The sequence below is a fragment of the Alligator mississippiensis genome, chromosome 1 (genome assembly GCF_030867095.1).
Source record: "Alligator mississippiensis isolate rAllMis1 chromosome 1, rAllMis1, whole genome shotgun sequence".
Classification (NCBI taxonomy): Eukaryota; Metazoa; Chordata; order Crocodylia; family Alligatoridae; genus Alligator; species Alligator mississippiensis.
The window spans coordinates 112173652-112190206 of NC_081824.1; the positions used below are offsets into that span (position 1 = coordinate 112173652).

Genomic DNA, 16555 nt, shown 5'->3' on the forward strand with positions numbered 1-16555 from the left:
GAGTGGCTGTATATAAAAAAAGGTACCCTCATACTTGACTATTTTATTTGCTTTGTTTATAAAAGACACCTTTCTTTCCCTTGACTCCTGTTAGAGCTAATGTATGTGAGAGTGGAAGGAGATCAGAACTGGTTTCTGCAGCAATGAAAACACCTCTTCGGGTAATGATGATGAAGAAAGTGGCAATACCCTGGTGTAAAAGACATTCCTAGTTACTCTCTGTTTTTTACTGAATATTATTAGGATGTCAAAGCAGCATTCATACAAGGGAATAAAATTACTGGTTTGTTTGCAGTTGTGTTGTAGGTCACGTAAGTTAGAGTTTACAGGAGTGGATGCACTGATAGAGAGCAATACACTAAACTTAATACTAATATTTCATCCTGTCTGCATTTAAGGGATTCCGTTGCCTTGGTATAAACTCAAATATGAAAGTATTTGATAGGATTGCTTGGCTGGACTAGGCAGACATATTCAGACAACAGGAAATTACTTAGTTCAGTGGAGCCTGTGCCTAAGGAAAGAATAAGTTCCAAAAAACCTCACTTTAAATATAAATCAGAAGGGCCGACTCTGACACAGATTTTTTTTGCATTCCCATTAGAAGAAAAATATTGAAAAATCATACATTTGAAGTAGATTGTTTCCTTAAAAAACTGAATTTTATAAGGGAAGAAAATAAATTTTAGCGGTATTTATACCACATTACATTGTTCACTATCAACGAGGTATGTTTGTCTTTTTGATTGTGGCCATAATTAATGGTTGCAATTCAGTCTGCCAATATTTGGGGAAAGGTCAAAAGAGTAAAGAATGAAATAGGAGTAGTGTCATCAGATGAGAACAGTAAAGCAGTGGAAGAGTGCACAAATCTTTCCTAGCTCAGGGATTTTGTGATTTATATGATGATGTATATTGTTCTTAATGTAAGACAAACCTCCACAAATCTACTCCCTTATACAGGTGTTTCAAGCAGACAAACATATGACTGTGGTGATGTGACACCAGAAATAAATAAAGGGGAAAGAAATCGCCTCTTTTTCCTTTTACCCTAAAGTTGTGCAAGGACTGTCCATACTTCAACTTCACAGAGGGGAAAATTACTCACCTGAAACTGCATTGTGGATCTCAACTACATGTTTTTTCTTGATATGGGCATGGAGGACAGAATGGCTGGGCTGTACATGTGATAATAGATATGACATTTCTTTTAGCAAATTTGAACTTAAATATTTCATGGACTATTGGAGGGCTCTGTCATTTAAGATTTGATTTATTTTTAGCTGGTACCAACAGATATTTGTAAATGAATCACAAGGCATTCTATTACTAAATTTTTGTGGTCATTTATTGTGCTAGGATCTTCTATAATTTATATTCCTAATTATCCAAAATATTCACACCAAAGAGTAGCTTGATCAATTTAATGGCTCTAAGTTTCATAGATTTCATAGATTTCATAGACATTAGGGCTGGAAGAGACCTCGGAAGATCATCGAGTCCAGCCCCCTGCCCAAAGGGCAGGAAGTCAGCTGGGTTCATAGGATCCCAGCAAGATGAGCATCCAGTCTGCTCTTGAAGGTGTTCAATGTAGGCGCTTGAACCACCTCCGGTGGCAGGCTGTTCCAGACCTTGGGGGCTCGGACAGTAAAGAAATTCTTCCTTATGTCCAGCCTGAAACGGTCTTGTAGTAGTTTATGACCATTCGACCTAGTCGTCATCCCTTGGGGCGCTCTAGTGAACAAACGTTCCCCCAGATACTGGTGGTCACCCCTGATAAACTTATAGGTGGCCATCAGATCACTCCTGAGCCTGCGCTTTTCCAGGCTAAAGAGCCCCAGGGCTCTCAGCCTGTCATCGTAGGGTCTGCTTCCCTGGCCTCTGATCATGCACGTGGCTCTCCTCTGGACTCTCTCAAGCTTCTCCACATCCTTTTTGAATTGTGGAGCCCAAAACTGGACGCAGTACTGCAGCTGCGGCCTCACTAAGGCCGAGTACAAGGGGAGAATGACGTCCCGGGATTTGCTAGAGAAGCATCTATGGATGCAAGCCAGCATTTTGCTTGCTTTACTAGCCGCAGCATCACACTGAAGGCTCATGTTCATCTTGTGGTCAACCATGACTCCCGAGTCCCTTTCATCTGTAGTACTAACCAGTTTAGAACTGCGGAGCCTGTAAGGATGCTGCAGGTTTTTCCTCCCAAGGTGGAGAACCTTGCATTTTTCGGTGTTAAACACCATCAGGTTCTCGTCTGCCCATTTCATGAGTCTGTCCAGATCCTCCTGAATCACCCTCCTATCCTCAGGTGTGGATGCTTTACCCCAGAGTTTGGTGTCGTCGGCGAACTTGGCCAGTCTGCTTCTGACACCAATGTCCACATCATTGATGAAGATGTTAAATAGTATAGGCCCTAGGACAGAGCCTTGTGGGACACCACTGGTCACAGCGCACCAAGATAATTGGCTCCCATTGACCACCACCCTCTGGGTCCTACCACGGAGCCAGTTCCCCAGCCAGCAGATCGTGGTGACATCAAGGCCACAGTTAGCCAGTTTAGCCAAGAGGTGATTGTGGGATAAAAATGTTCTCCATGGTCAGTTTGTCCTCTGGCTGCCTTTTGCATGTGCTCACAGCACTGCCTCCTGAGCAGGACTCTGTATATTAATTGACTGGATTTTCATCCCTTCTAACAGAGGCAAGTGCTGCTACTCCTTTGCTTCATTTTTACCATTGTAACATCTGTGGGTTACTAAGAAAAAGACGCTGTATCATTAGTGAATGTCATTCTGCAGTTACAAATCTAACTGTATTGTTCTCAGCTCAATTCCCAGCAAGCAGGTTACCTGAAATAAATCTTGATAAATCAATTGAAAAGGCAGATGAAGCAGACAATAATGAGTGTTGATTACATGCTTATAGTCTGTTTATTGTGACATGTTATATATCTCCATACTACAAAGCTTATTTATGATTGCTGTGCAAGAAGCCATGTGGTATGACCAGGAATGTTTTATGGAGAGGCTGTAACATGCCTGTCATATGACAGAAGTGTTTGCTAATGTCTTCAACAGAATTTTGCATGAGAAAGAAAAGTAGAGTTTGGGAACTGGATAGATGTTACAAAAATAGGAGTCTGTATGCTCAAATACATATTGTAAATGGTACAAATATGAACATATGCAAACATTGTTTTTTAATTAAGTTCAGGTGAAATTGGATATCCTCTCATGGGTTAGATTGAATCTAGAGAATTCTTTTTATCCCACTTCAAAAAGTCTGAGACTTCATGATGCAGCTTACCTGCTTGCAGAAATGTTATTAGAGAAGGAATGTTTTTCTAGTTAAATAGTTTCTAGTTAAATAGTTTCTCTATTTAACTAGAATATAGAATAACTATTTATAGAATATGTTGCCAAATTGCATTTTTAGGGAAAATCCTAAAATGGGAAGTGATCATACATATAGCTTCCTTATTTTGGCAGGTAAAGATTAAAAGAAAATATATATATAAATATACATTTGTTTTAAAAATACTTTTCAGGTGTTCCAGATTGCATATGTTATCGTGAAAGCAGCGAATTCACCACGACCTGGGAACTGGATTTTGGAACGTTCACTTGATGGTGTTGACTACCAGCCATGGCAGTATTATGCTATCACGGACACAGAATGCCTGACGCGCTACAATATCCATCCCCGTCCTGGGCCTCCATCCTATGCAAAAGATGATGAAGTTATATGCACTTCATATTACTCTAAGGTTCACCCATTAGAGAATGGAGAGGTAAGATGAGGCCTATACTGCTGCCATCACCCTGGCAGAAAAATTATCTTGTTTACTTGACAAGTTCATGCCTTGTGTTGACACTGAATGCTTTTGTATGCTTGAGGGATGCTGAATTCTCTCTTTTATGTATCTGCATCAGTAGAGGTTGCCATACACCTCATTAAACACAGAGATGCATACACAGATATAATAGACAAATAGAATTGGAGAGAGAGCTGTGTGGAGCCTGGTCTCTAGTACTTGTAGACAACTTCTTTTTATTTAAGATGGGCTGCAATTCCAGTGTCAGTAAAATGAAAAATACTCGGTGAAAACCTGTCCCCACTGCAGTCCATGGAAAATTTTTTATGGAATGTATTTTCATAGTTATTACCTTTACACTCATCTTGATAATTCAGGAAAATGAAATGACAGCTGAATGTGAAGTATTTTTTTATTCAGGAAGTACCTCTGTGTGTGTGTGTGTGTGTGTGTGTGTGTGTGTGTGTCAGAGTGAAATATTTTTCTGTTAAGATACTGACTTGGTGGCATCCTCTGATTGCTTCGTCACTTCTGCATCACTCAGGTGAAATCTAAGCTCTTTTTTAAAAACAAGAATTGGTCCTGAGCTTGTGAAGCTTCTGAACTTTTAGCTTTCATTTCTTAATACTCTGTGGACATTTAATTTAAGCTATGCACTTCACTATAGCCTAAATCTTTCCCATTATTAGTGTGAAATTTATGCATCCTCCCTTGGATGACGATCCTGATTTACCTAGGAAGATGCATAGCTATCTCATTCTCACTGGGCAGCTGGTCTTTGCCAGTACCCCAATTTAGTCCAGTCTGCACTGGCAAGTAATTTTCCTAATCTGACAATGTGAAGCCTTTTTTTGATCTTGATCCTCCCAGGAAAATGTATAGCTCCCTCCACTGTTTTTCAGGAAAGAATCTTATGTAGCTATCTCACATAGGGATTGAGCTCTGAGGGGAACTGCTAAATCAGGGCTGTCCAAACTTGCAGCCTGTGGGCCTTGCATAGCCCCAAGGGCTTAAACTATGCCCCCCTGGTTCTCAGTCTAGGTGCTGCTCCTTTTGTTGTTCTCCCACTGGTTTCCCTGGAGTCTACAGGCTCTCCCTCTCTCCTTCTGATTATGCTACCTGACCCTGATCCTACCCTTGGGTACAGGGTGGAGCTGTTGGGTGAAGAACATATTGGAGGTGAGGGAGACCATAACCGGGAGCTGGAAGGCACCTGGAGTACAGTACAATGAGAGGTGGAGGGATGGGCACATGGTGTGACTCAGTGCACTGAGGGACACAGAGAGGTGTGGTGTAGCACTGTGCAGTATAGGAGGGGCACCCACAGTAGGAGGCCCATGAAGTACAGCATGTGGCATGTGGCTGGCAGTCTGTGCCCCCCACCTATCCAGATTTGGATTTTCTTGGAATGTAGATACTTCCTATGGCAGTTTAGGATTGTAACAGTGTGAAAATGAAGGTAGTTGCCTCAGCAGAGCTCTTCTGTTCATGCTCAGAAGGCCAAAATGGAAATGCATAAGGAATTGAGACACGCAAGGACCTTTGCAGTTGTTAAACACAATGGATTACGATTCTGTTTGGTGATATAATTTTCTAAAATTTTGTACCAGTGACTCTTTCTTCCTAGATAGTTTTTCAATCTTGTGACTGAATGCCTAATAATGGATAAAACTTTAGTGTATACATTTTGGTCTTTTTCATACCTGCACCTACTTTTCATTACTTTATACTTTCACAGCTTCTGGAAGTTAACATGGTACAGACAGAACTGCTATGTGCAAACTTTTCAGAATTCTTGACAACATATAGAACATTCAAATTGCCTCTTTCAAAATGCAGTTGAGCAGAACTGAGAGATGAGGCGCTTGCATGAATTCTTCTATGTGGAACTGTGATTGCATGCCAATACATATGTATGATACCATGATTCCTCTGCAAATTGAAGATTTATACAAATATTTAATCAGTGGACTTATTCAAAGAATACTTAGAGAACTGTTGAATTTAAGCAAATATTTGTGAATTTCTGAATATTGTGCAGATTTGGCATTTGTTAATTTGGATATTTGTACTATAAACAAATGTCAGAATAAAACTAATATAAAACAAGCATTAGAAAAACACCATGTGACTTGTCTTTAAGTCAGCCTCACACAGCTGAATTTAATATATAAACATTCCCCACAATCAGGTGCTTGTAAATAATCTGCAGACCCAAGAATTATTTGTAGAAATGATTTGGTGAATATTTTTTTGGAATGAATAAATCATAAATTGCTTAAGGACAATTTGTGAATAGTAAAATGAGCAAAGTTGATTGAATTAGCTATTTGATTAGCTCTATTTGGAAAAAGTAAAGCGTCCAAAAAGAGGGTGATTTAAATATTTGGCTCAGTGTTACTGAAATGTTCCAACTCACTTTACATTCAGAATTCAGTGACACAAGGCATATAGGAAGAGTACAGTATTAGTTGTATCCCACTACAAAGCTACTGTGTATCATTTGATTGTTGCATGTCTCTAATATATCAATAAATAGTGAGAAAAAAAAAACCCTTTACGTGAGAAAAACCTTTTATTTACAGAAAGAAGTAGAAAAAGTGTCTTCCATGGTCTCACATGAGAGAATATGTTTTTCGAATATGCCAGCAAGTGACATGTTAGTGCTCTAATGAGGGTTCCTTAATTTGTTTGGTCTCAGGCAGAAAACAAAAATGTATTTGGGATAAATATTTGGAGGACTTGCGTTCATTTTTGGTTGGGGGAGAAGGCCATCAAAATGTGAATGATCACATTTCTTTTTGCATCTGTCTTTGAACATAATACCTAGCTGGGATTGCTACTTTTGATTTCCTCAGTTCGTCATTAGTCTGAGAACTAAAAATTAATGGTTACCATAGTGATTTTTGCTTCATTTCCCTTGTACAGAAGCCTCTCTTATTTACATCTAATTTGCTCCTTTTTCTACTGCGATTGCTTTCTTGTTTTTCTAGACTACAATTAGTGTCTGAGCTTCTATTTATCTTCATTCTGTTATGTAGACATCTCTGGACATTACATCTCTCTGCCATTTATGTTGCTGTGGACTGCTCTGAACTTTTATTCATGTTGATTTTTTTTTTAAAGGGAAGTAATGTGTCATATGCTGTAACTTTACATCTTAGTACAGGATATCCTCCCGATTTATGCTTATTAATCTTCACTAGGTGCTGCTAAACAGAGGTGCCCCATCATCTCACTGTTACTTATTAGAGAATTTTAGATCTTTTCCCCCCAAAAAGAGACTGTAATGAAGTTTGATAAGGTGTCAAAATGGGGAAGCCATCTCTCTATGTCAGGCTAGAGAAATGTTCCCCTAGGTACAACCAAACTGTGCATAGGTTGCAGATAGAAATCTAGGGAAAAATATTTTTTCCTTTGCATTTTTTACATAAACAATTGTCCCTGTAAACAGACCTTGAAGCTCTAATCTAGTGAAGATGGCTAGAGAGAGCTCTAATGAGAGCCCATTACAAAGCCACTCAGTATCGGCACTGAAGCAGTAAGAATAACTCATCGTCCAGGAGGCAGCGTGCGTTCCTTGCAGGGCCCTCAGTTTTTGGCAGCTTGATGAAACTTAAAAAGCAATGGTAGAATTTGAATTTAGATTCCTCTTCATCTGTGTTGTGTGAATCTAAATTTAAATACCCACTTGACTACTTGGTTCACATTAGTGTGATCACATAGATGATGTAGAGGAAAAAAAGCAAAAATCTTGTTCTTTTATAAAAAGGATTTAATTAATGTTGATGCACAGTAATTATGTAAACTTGCAAGGATGGGAAATCTTTCTCCGCTGTGGATACAGTCTGTCTTTATGAACTCCTGCATCAAAGTATCAGCCGCCTTCAGTAGTTTTAATAAAAATGGGAATAACGAAAAATACTCAAACTCTGCAAATGTTAGTGTATATTCCTCATTTAATAGCCAAGGGGCATTTTTACATGTGCTGCAGAGGTGTGTGGGGGGAAGGGCTTTAATTACAGCGACTCCAAGAGCCCACAGTCTCTAATGTAACAAGGTCCACAGTACCTCATGTATCAGTGTCCCCATACTTCAAAATGGTGGTGGAGGTGTTTTAACTAAAACTCATTTGATGAGCTTTAATTAAAGCATCCCCACTGCCATTTTGAATGTGAGGATGCTGATACACGAGATGTGGAGACTGCTGGAGTGTGCTAATTACAGTACATTGGAGCAGTGTCCTTGCACATCTACAGACACCCAAAAAGATTTAATGTGAGGATGGAAAGACCATGAAATCAGTGAATATAAAAATGGCTTTACCTTGGAAGAGGGATTGGTGAAATGGTTTCAACTTGGCCATTGGAAAGAGAGAGAACAGCTGGGAATCATGAATCAAGTTATTGTTGAGTTTTGTTCTTAAAGCTGTCTTGTCACTTCTTCCTGTAAATGTGAACATTCAAGTCCAGGCTTTTGCTGTGGGGAAATCAGACTCAGGCCATGCACACATATTTAAATAATCTGGGAGAATTCTCCCAGACTTGTTTTCCTGCTAGAGAAATTTACCCAGAGCTGTCTGTACAGACATTCAAATGATGAGGTCTTGAAGAGTGGAGAGCTTGCAGGACTGACACTGCAACTATGGGAGCCCCCTGGTGTACACATCTCAGTGAGCTCTGCAGGTTTCCATAGTCTGCCTGGTGAGAGATGGCAGCAGTACATAGGGTAGCTCTGATTGGCTAACCCAGATGGCCCATGGTCAACCTGTGTTTCCCTCCAGAACAATGTGGGGATTCTGAATGAGGCATGTGCTGCTCCCTTCTGAAGCAGCAGAGTCCAGGGAGTGGCAGTTTATTTTCTTCAGGGGGAAGGGCATGGGTAAGGATGGGATGCTGCAGTACCACTGAATGTGCAGACATTTGCTGTCCCAAGAGAAACTCTGGTTGTTCCCAGGTTATTTTTCTTATAGAGGGTGACTGAAACACCCTGCCATGGGGAGACTGAGGGAGAAACAAAAAGAACAAACTCATCCCAAGAAGCAAGGGAAACCACAGCAAGCCTGGATAAGAAATGTGCCATGCTCCAGAAGATCAGAGGAGCCAGCTGGGTCTGTGGCAGATCAAAGGCTGCCACAGCAAACCCAACCACCATGGTTCAAACCTGGAAAGAGGAGAATGGTGAGATCAAAGAAAAAGAAAAAACTGCACCAGAGAGCAAAAGAAGGAACAGCTGGGTCAGATGGGCAGTGAATGGGAGGCTGCCACAGCAGACCCAGCTGGAAAAAAGAGGATTTAAGGGACACCGAGGAAGAACTCCCTCACTGTGAGGATGTTAAAACATGTGAACAGATTACCAAGGAATGTTGTGGAATCTCCATCCTTGGAAGTTTTTAAGCGGAGGTTAACTAAAACTTGTCGAACTAAAGGTTGTCAGAGCGGGGACGCTGATACATGAGACACGGAGTTTGGCTGGAGCACACTAATTAACACACTCCAGCAGACTTGATTAATTGAGTCTGCTCCCCCCTGTGTTGCAGTTACAGCATGTCAGTGCAGCCACCTGGCACATCTACAGGCATCCATTGTGTTTACTGGCTCTCCTTTTTCTTAGAACAAGCAGCAGAAGCTAACAGTGTTCATAAAGGTAACACTGCCAGTGTCCTGCATCCCAATCACTGCTGCAGCCATCTTAACTCCTGATGAGTTTGAGGACCATCACCTTTATAGTGGTCAGACCTAGGCAGGGAAAGCAAATGAGAGGTTAACAGTTTGTTTTTTAAGCAGAGTCTAATTATTAGTTGCATAGTGGAAAAGAAATGTGCATAAGACAGATAAGCTGACTCACTTTCAATAACGAAATTGCTAGAGTTGAATTCTTATGTCATATTCCAATGATCTGAGAATCAAAGTAGAATGCAGCCGGGCACAAGACAGAATCATTTAACTTTTTGTCATTAAAGTTGTTTTTTTGGGACCTCTGATTTTTAGTCACTGAAAATTCCCTCTGACTGGTCCCTGCCTTTCTTTGGGAGCCCGCTCAGTTTCCTAATATTGTCTTTGTATTTACGAAGGGGGAAAAATGACTTTTTGCTTTACTGTTGTGAGGAGGCATTTACTTAGGCTCTCTATTTTTGTGGGAGCAGAGTTGACACTCGAGATGGACATGATTGGAACGCTCTCTGAGAAATACATGATTAAAAATAAATGATCCCTTATGCCTTTTAATGAAACTTTTAATAGTAACGATATATTTTTTCTTTTTTTCTACCTTGCACTCCATCCTCCTGTAACCTAGAGATGAACTAATCAAGAGTTTTTCTCCTTTTCATCACGTTATAACTTATTATGTTATATTCCATTTCTCCTGCAAGTATAAACCTCATTGTTCATATTTGCCTGTGTTGGAATCATACAAACACTCCAAACATATCCATGCTTCTATTTTGGGCAAAAAATAAGCTTCATACATGCAGCAGAATTTTATGTGGCATACAAGTAAATGTGGTATTTGAGTTGAGAAGAAGGACCTCACTCTCTTGTCTGAGGACCTTTTTATTATACAAACCATTAGTTAAAAAGTTTAATTTGTGTGGAGATGTTTTCCATTGTCTTGTCTGTGATTCTTCCTCCATTTTTAGTTCTATTTGGTGCTATTACTGCTCTTTACCTATTCCTAGAATCTGTAAACTGGAATCCTTGGCTTGTATACTTGCAAAAGAAAACTCTTGCTTGTCTGGGGGGAAAAAAGAATACAAAATTCATAGGCTAAATTAGCTATGAATTGGCTAACTGGGCTAGGCTTTTTGAACCAAACCCAATGGCTCTGCTGTGATGTCTTTTATTGTTTTAAGCCAGAGGCAATAGGCAGGGTACTGAAAGTAAAATGCCTGCCTGCTGATATGCATAAACATACCTTCTGTTAACTATAAGCAGATACTGTATTTCCTAGTCGGTTAAAGTTACTTACACTTTTCTGAGCCAATTCAGCCCAAATGTACCTTATAAGTGCATCATGAGTATTAAAGCACTGGGTCATTTACTTTAACAGTGTCAACCTACATTCACTACCACATTTAATTTGATAAGTCTACAACATAATGAGTAAAAGTGCACTACCCATAGAGGGATATACAGTATTAATGTAATATTGATTCTTCATAAATAAAGCAGTGTAATGAGAGGGATTCAAAAAGAAACTACTAGATATCAAAGAGAGGGAGGCAGACAGAAAGAGAGTAATGGAGACAAATACATGTATTGACCCTGCATATGTATATAGTCATGTTCTGATGATTGGTACTTCAGTCAGAACTACTGGAAAGTTTGCTAGTTTTATGAAATTCAGAAATATTTACTAGCATCTGTTTTGGGTTGACATGTATAAATAATGCTCCAGCTCAATATCTGTATGCTATAGTTAGTCATTTTTTTTATTTAGGGTGTTACCAAAATCAACATGTTTCAAAAGAAATTCTTGATGCTGATGAAAATGTCAAAACTCAACTTTGATTTAGTTTGTTTTGTTTAGTCCCCACTTACAATTTTTGTTTTGTTTTAGTTTTTTGTTTAAAAAACTAAATCAAAATGGCGTTCTGACTCAAAATGCAGATTCAAAACAAAGGCTTGTGTTTAAAATTGGTTTGAAAAGACCCCAGGAAATCTGTCACTTTTCAGCTGAAGTTTTTCATGTTAAAGGTTACTGTTACAGTTTTAAATTTTCCCTTTAGGAAGTTTTAATTTTTCAGCTGAATATATTCACAACAGTATCAGTAAATGACCAATGATGCTCTTTAATGTCTTATGTTCATTATAAAAATATTATTATTTGCTTACTTGACAAATCCTTGGGCAATTTTAGGAATATATATGCTCCCTAAGTTCTGTTCTGTTTGGACCTCATTTTTCACTTGCATTTTCAACTGGTACTTTTAAGAATCTTCCTTCTTCATAATGTTTCCCTTTCATTCACCCTTATTTATTTTCTACCTCTGCTTCCCTTCATGCCTGTTGTTCACATTCCCTGAATGAGTCTGACTCATTTTATACTTTTCTTACCTTTTCCTACAGTTGCTCTCGAAGCACAGAGATACCTTGGTAATGAATGTAGTATAAATACCTAGATACAGTGATAGGTCATCTAATTCAACCCTACCACTCCAGGCATGATGATGATCTCCGTCTAAAACATCCTAGACAAGTATTTGTCTAAGCTTCTCTTAAAAACTTCCAAGGATGGAGATTACACAACATTCCTTGGTAATCTGTTCACATGTTTTAACATCCTCACAGTGAGGGAGTTCTTCCTAATCTCCTAAATTTATTTTTGCAATATGAAGCCATTACTCCCAGTCTTGTCCCCTGCCATGACAGAGAATAGTCTATCACCATCAGGTATTTGAAGACTGCTATCTAATCTCCCCCTCAGGCTTTTCTTCTCCATATTAACTAATACCATTTCTTCCAACCTTTCCTTGTAAATCACAATTTCTAGACCTCTAATCATTTTGTTGCACTTCACAGTTTTCTAATTTGCCCACATCTTCCTCAAAGTGCGGTGCACAAAACTGGACATCTTACAACAGGTCAGGCCCCACCAAGTGCTGAGTGGAAAAGAATCACTTCCCTTGTTTTGCTTCTGTTAATACAGGCCAGTATGCTGTTGGATTTGTTTGCAACAAGAGCGTACTGTTGGCTCATATTCACCCTATGGTCCACTATAACCCCCATGTCCTTTTTACAGTACTGGATATTTTCCATCCTAAGTGTAGAACTTTGTTCTTGTCCTTGATGAATTTCATTTGATGAATTTCAAATAATCTCTCCAGTTTATCCAGGTCATTCTGAATTCTAAGCTTATCTTCCAGAATGTCTACAACTCTATCCAGCTTGGTGACATCTGCAAATTTGCTAAGTATGTGGTCAATCCCATCCTCTAAATTGGGGGTTGTCAACCAGGGGTACACATACCCCTGTGGGTACTGGGACCAGTCCTAGGGGGTACATGTAGGTGGGTGGGGACGGAGTGCTGTCACCTCCCAGGAGCAGGGCCAAGGCAGGGCGAGAGCAGCAGTGCCTATCTGCAGAGTGGGGAAAGTTCACACGCAGTGGCTGCTGCTGCCACACACCAGCCCGGTGAGCTTTCCCACCACACAGAGGGGTGCCGCTGCCCTCACCCCAGCCCAGTGAGCTTCCCTGCCCCACCCCACCCCAGCCCCACTCCTCCTGGGAGGTGGTGGTGCTCCGTCCCCACCCACCCATGTGCCGTCCCCACCTCCCTGCTCTGTGTTCAGCCATGTACAACCTGCCCCCCCCGCTCAGTGTCTGGCTGCACATACACACACACCCCTCCTGCTCGGCATCCGGCCACTGCGGGTACTTAGACTAACAAAGATTGAAAACCCCTGCTCTAAATCATAGAGTCCAAGAAAAGCAGGGCTATAATGGACCTCCAGAGGTCATCTGGTCCAACCCCCTGCCTGATCCAAGATCACCCCTACCCAAACCGTCCTATATAAATCCATTGACAAACCCAGCAGGGCTTAATCCCCATCTGCAGGTCAAATCTGGCCCACAGGGCTCCACAAGGGTCTGGAAACTTGGTAGTGCAGGAGCAGATACAGTATAAATTGCTTCTCTTCTGCTGCCAAGTTGCCAGTGGGGAGCCTCATGGGCCAGATAACATGGCCATGCTTATGAGATCTGGCTGGCACAGGATGGGATTGGGTGGTATGTAGATTGTATTGGAGGAGAGGATATCCAGATCAGGTAGCATGCAATAAGATCCAGTGTGGGTCCAGATTGGGGAGGCTTGTGGCTGGATCTGGTGGCACAGATCTGGATTGGGCGACATGAGGCTTGGTCAGGTGGCACAGGGCTGGATATGGGTAGAACACAGGCAGGGGTCCAGATTGGGGCATCGCAGATACAGATCAGGGCACATTTCATCTGGCCCATAAACGAACCCCATTCCACTCATCTGGTCCATAGAGGCAAAAGGTTGGGTACTACTGGAGACTAACTTATTAGCAACCTACACAGACAACCTACCTTAACAAAACCACAAGACATAAACCCCTAATCTGCCACACTGGTAAAGCAAGGGGAACTTGTTGGCCGATATCTACTTGCATAGGTTGTTTAAATACACTTGAGAGTTCCAAGGAAGAGGGCCTCCCTTCCTGCCCCTCTACCCGCCTTGCTACAGAAAAAGGCAAAACAATTCCACAGTCCATAACTAACTGACCATAGGGTAAAATTTCTTCCTGATTCCAGATATGGTGATCAGTCTGACCCTGAGGGGAGAAGCAAGACCCTAGAGCCAGGAATCTCCAAGTTTAAGTCTCAGCAGCAGACTTCCCAGTTAAAATCCCATTCAAAATCCCCAGCCTTGGCTGCAGCCAAAACCCCATGCCTCTGAGGATACAGAAAAAAACCCGGGCACATGTAGTAACCCGATCCTGATGTGAGGAAAAAGAGGGAAAGGGGCCAGGAGGCTTCCTTGGCTGACCAGAGAAATCCTGGGCAGCCTAAGGGCCAAAAGAGGAGCACATAAAAAGTGGAAACGGGGAGAGATCACCAAAGATGAATATACCTCCTCTGCTCGCGCTTGTAGGGAGGCAGTTAGACGGGTCAAAGCTACCATGGAGCTGAGGATGGCATCCCAAGTAAAGGACAACAAGAAATTGTTTTTTAGATATATAGGGAGTAAAAGGAAGGCCCAGGGAGGAATAGGTCCCCTGCTAAATGGGCAGAAACAATTGGTGACGGACAGGGGGGACAAGGCTGAACTCCTCAACAAGTTCTTTGCCTCAGTGTTCCTAAGCGAGGGGCATGACAAGTCTCTCACTGGGGTTGTAGAGAGGCAGCAGCAAGGTGCCAGACTACCATGTGTAGACCCTGAGATGGTGCAGAGTCACTTGGAAGAACTGGATGCCTTTAAGTCAGTAGGCCCAGATGAGCTCCCTCCGAGGGTGCTGAAGGCACTGGCCGACATTATTGCAGCGCCACTGGAGGGAATATTTGAACGCTCATGGCGCACGGGCAAAGTCCTGGAGGACTGGAAAAGGGCCAATGTGGTCCCCATCTTCAAGAAGGGGAGGAAGGAGGACCCGGGCAACTATAGGCCAGTCAGTCTCACCTTCATCCTTGGCAAAACCTTTGAAAAATCATCAAGGCTCACATTTGCGAGAGCCCGGCAGAACAAATTATGCTAAGGGGAAACCAGCACGGGTTCATAGCAGGCAGATCGTGCCTGACTAATCTAGTCTCTTTTTATGACCAGGTTACGAAACACCTAGACACAGGAGGAGGGGTGGATGTCGTATACTTAGACTTCAGGAAGGCCTTTGATACGGTATCCCACCCCATACTGGTGAACAAGTTAAGAAGCTGTGACTTGGATGACTACACAGTCCGGTGGGTGGCGAATTGGCTGGAGGGTCGCACCCAAAGAGTCGTGGTGGATGGGTTGGTTTCGACCTGGAAGGGTGTGGGCAGTGGGGTCCTGCAGGGCTCGATCCTTGGACCGATACTCTTTAATGTCTTCATCAGCGACTTGGACGAGGGAGTGAAATGTACTCTGTCCAAATTTGCAGATGACACAAAGCTATGGGGAGAAGTGGACACGCTGGAGGGCAGGGAACAGCTGCAAGCAGACCTGGACAGGTTGGACAAGTGGGCAGAAAACAACAGAATGCAGTTCAACAAGGAGAAATGCAAGGTGCTGCACCTAGGGAGGAAAAATGTCCAGCACACCTCCAGCCTAGGGAATGGCCTGCTGGGTGGCACGGAAGTGGAAAGGGATCTTGGAGTCCTAGTGGACTCCAAGATGAACATGAGTCGGCAGTGTGACGAAGCCATCAGAAAAGCCAATGGCACTTTATCGTGCATCAGCAGATGCATGACGAATAGATCCAAGGAGGTGATACTTCCCCTCTATTGGGCGCTGGTCAGACCGCAGTTGGAATACTGCGTTCAATTTTGGGTGCCGCACTTCAAGAGAGATGTGGATAACCTGGAGAGGGGCCAGAGAAGGGCCACTCGTATGGTTAAGGGCTTGCAGGCCAAGCCCTACAAGGAGAGACTGGGGCACCTGGACCTCTTCAGTCTCCAAAAGAGAAGGTTGAGAGGCGACCTTGTGGCTGCCTATAAGTTCATCACGGGGGCACAGAAGGGAATTGGTGAGGTTTTATTCACCAAGGCGCCCCCGGGGGTTACAAGAAATAATGGCCACAAGCTAGCAGAGAGCAGATTTAGATTGGACATTGGGAAGAACTTCTTCACAGTTACAGTGGCCAAAGTCTGGAATGGGCTCCCAAGGGAGGTGGTGCTCTCCCCTACCTTGGGGGTCTTCAACAGGAGGTTAGATAAGCATCTAGATGGGGTCATCTAGACCCAGCACTCTTTCCTGCCTATGCAGGGGGTTGGACTCGATGATCTATTGAGGTCCCTTCCGACCCTAACATCTATGAATCTATGATTCTATGAATCTATAACAGAAGGGGGGAAAATTCCCTCCTGGCCTCCTGTGGCAACAAACAGATCCCAGAACCATGGGAAATACCCACAGTAAAATTTAGCCATAACTACTCTTAGATCATCTCTGACCAGTGCTGGTCCAGGCTTTTCTTCAGCAGCTCCAAGGGTGAAGAATCCACAGTGTCCCTAATCAGTCTCTTCTCACTCGTTTGCAACACCCCATGATTGAGGATAGTCACTCCCACAGGTCAAGTAAAGGGGTGTAAAT

The 16555-nt window shown here is 42.3% G+C and overlaps 1 protein-coding gene across 1 annotated transcript in view; it reads left to right on the forward strand.

Annotated features, from left to right (window-relative positions):
* Window positions 1–16555, forward strand: part of LAMA2 (laminin subunit alpha 2) — a 630290-nt gene that overhangs the window by 222635 nt on the left and 391100 nt on the right. Inside the window, exon 4 of the mRNA XM_019479551.2 lies at window positions 3542–3784. Coding sequence (XP_019335096.2) covers window positions 3542–3784 — 243 coding nt within the window. The remainder of the gene's footprint in view (window positions 1–3541; window positions 3785–16555) is intronic.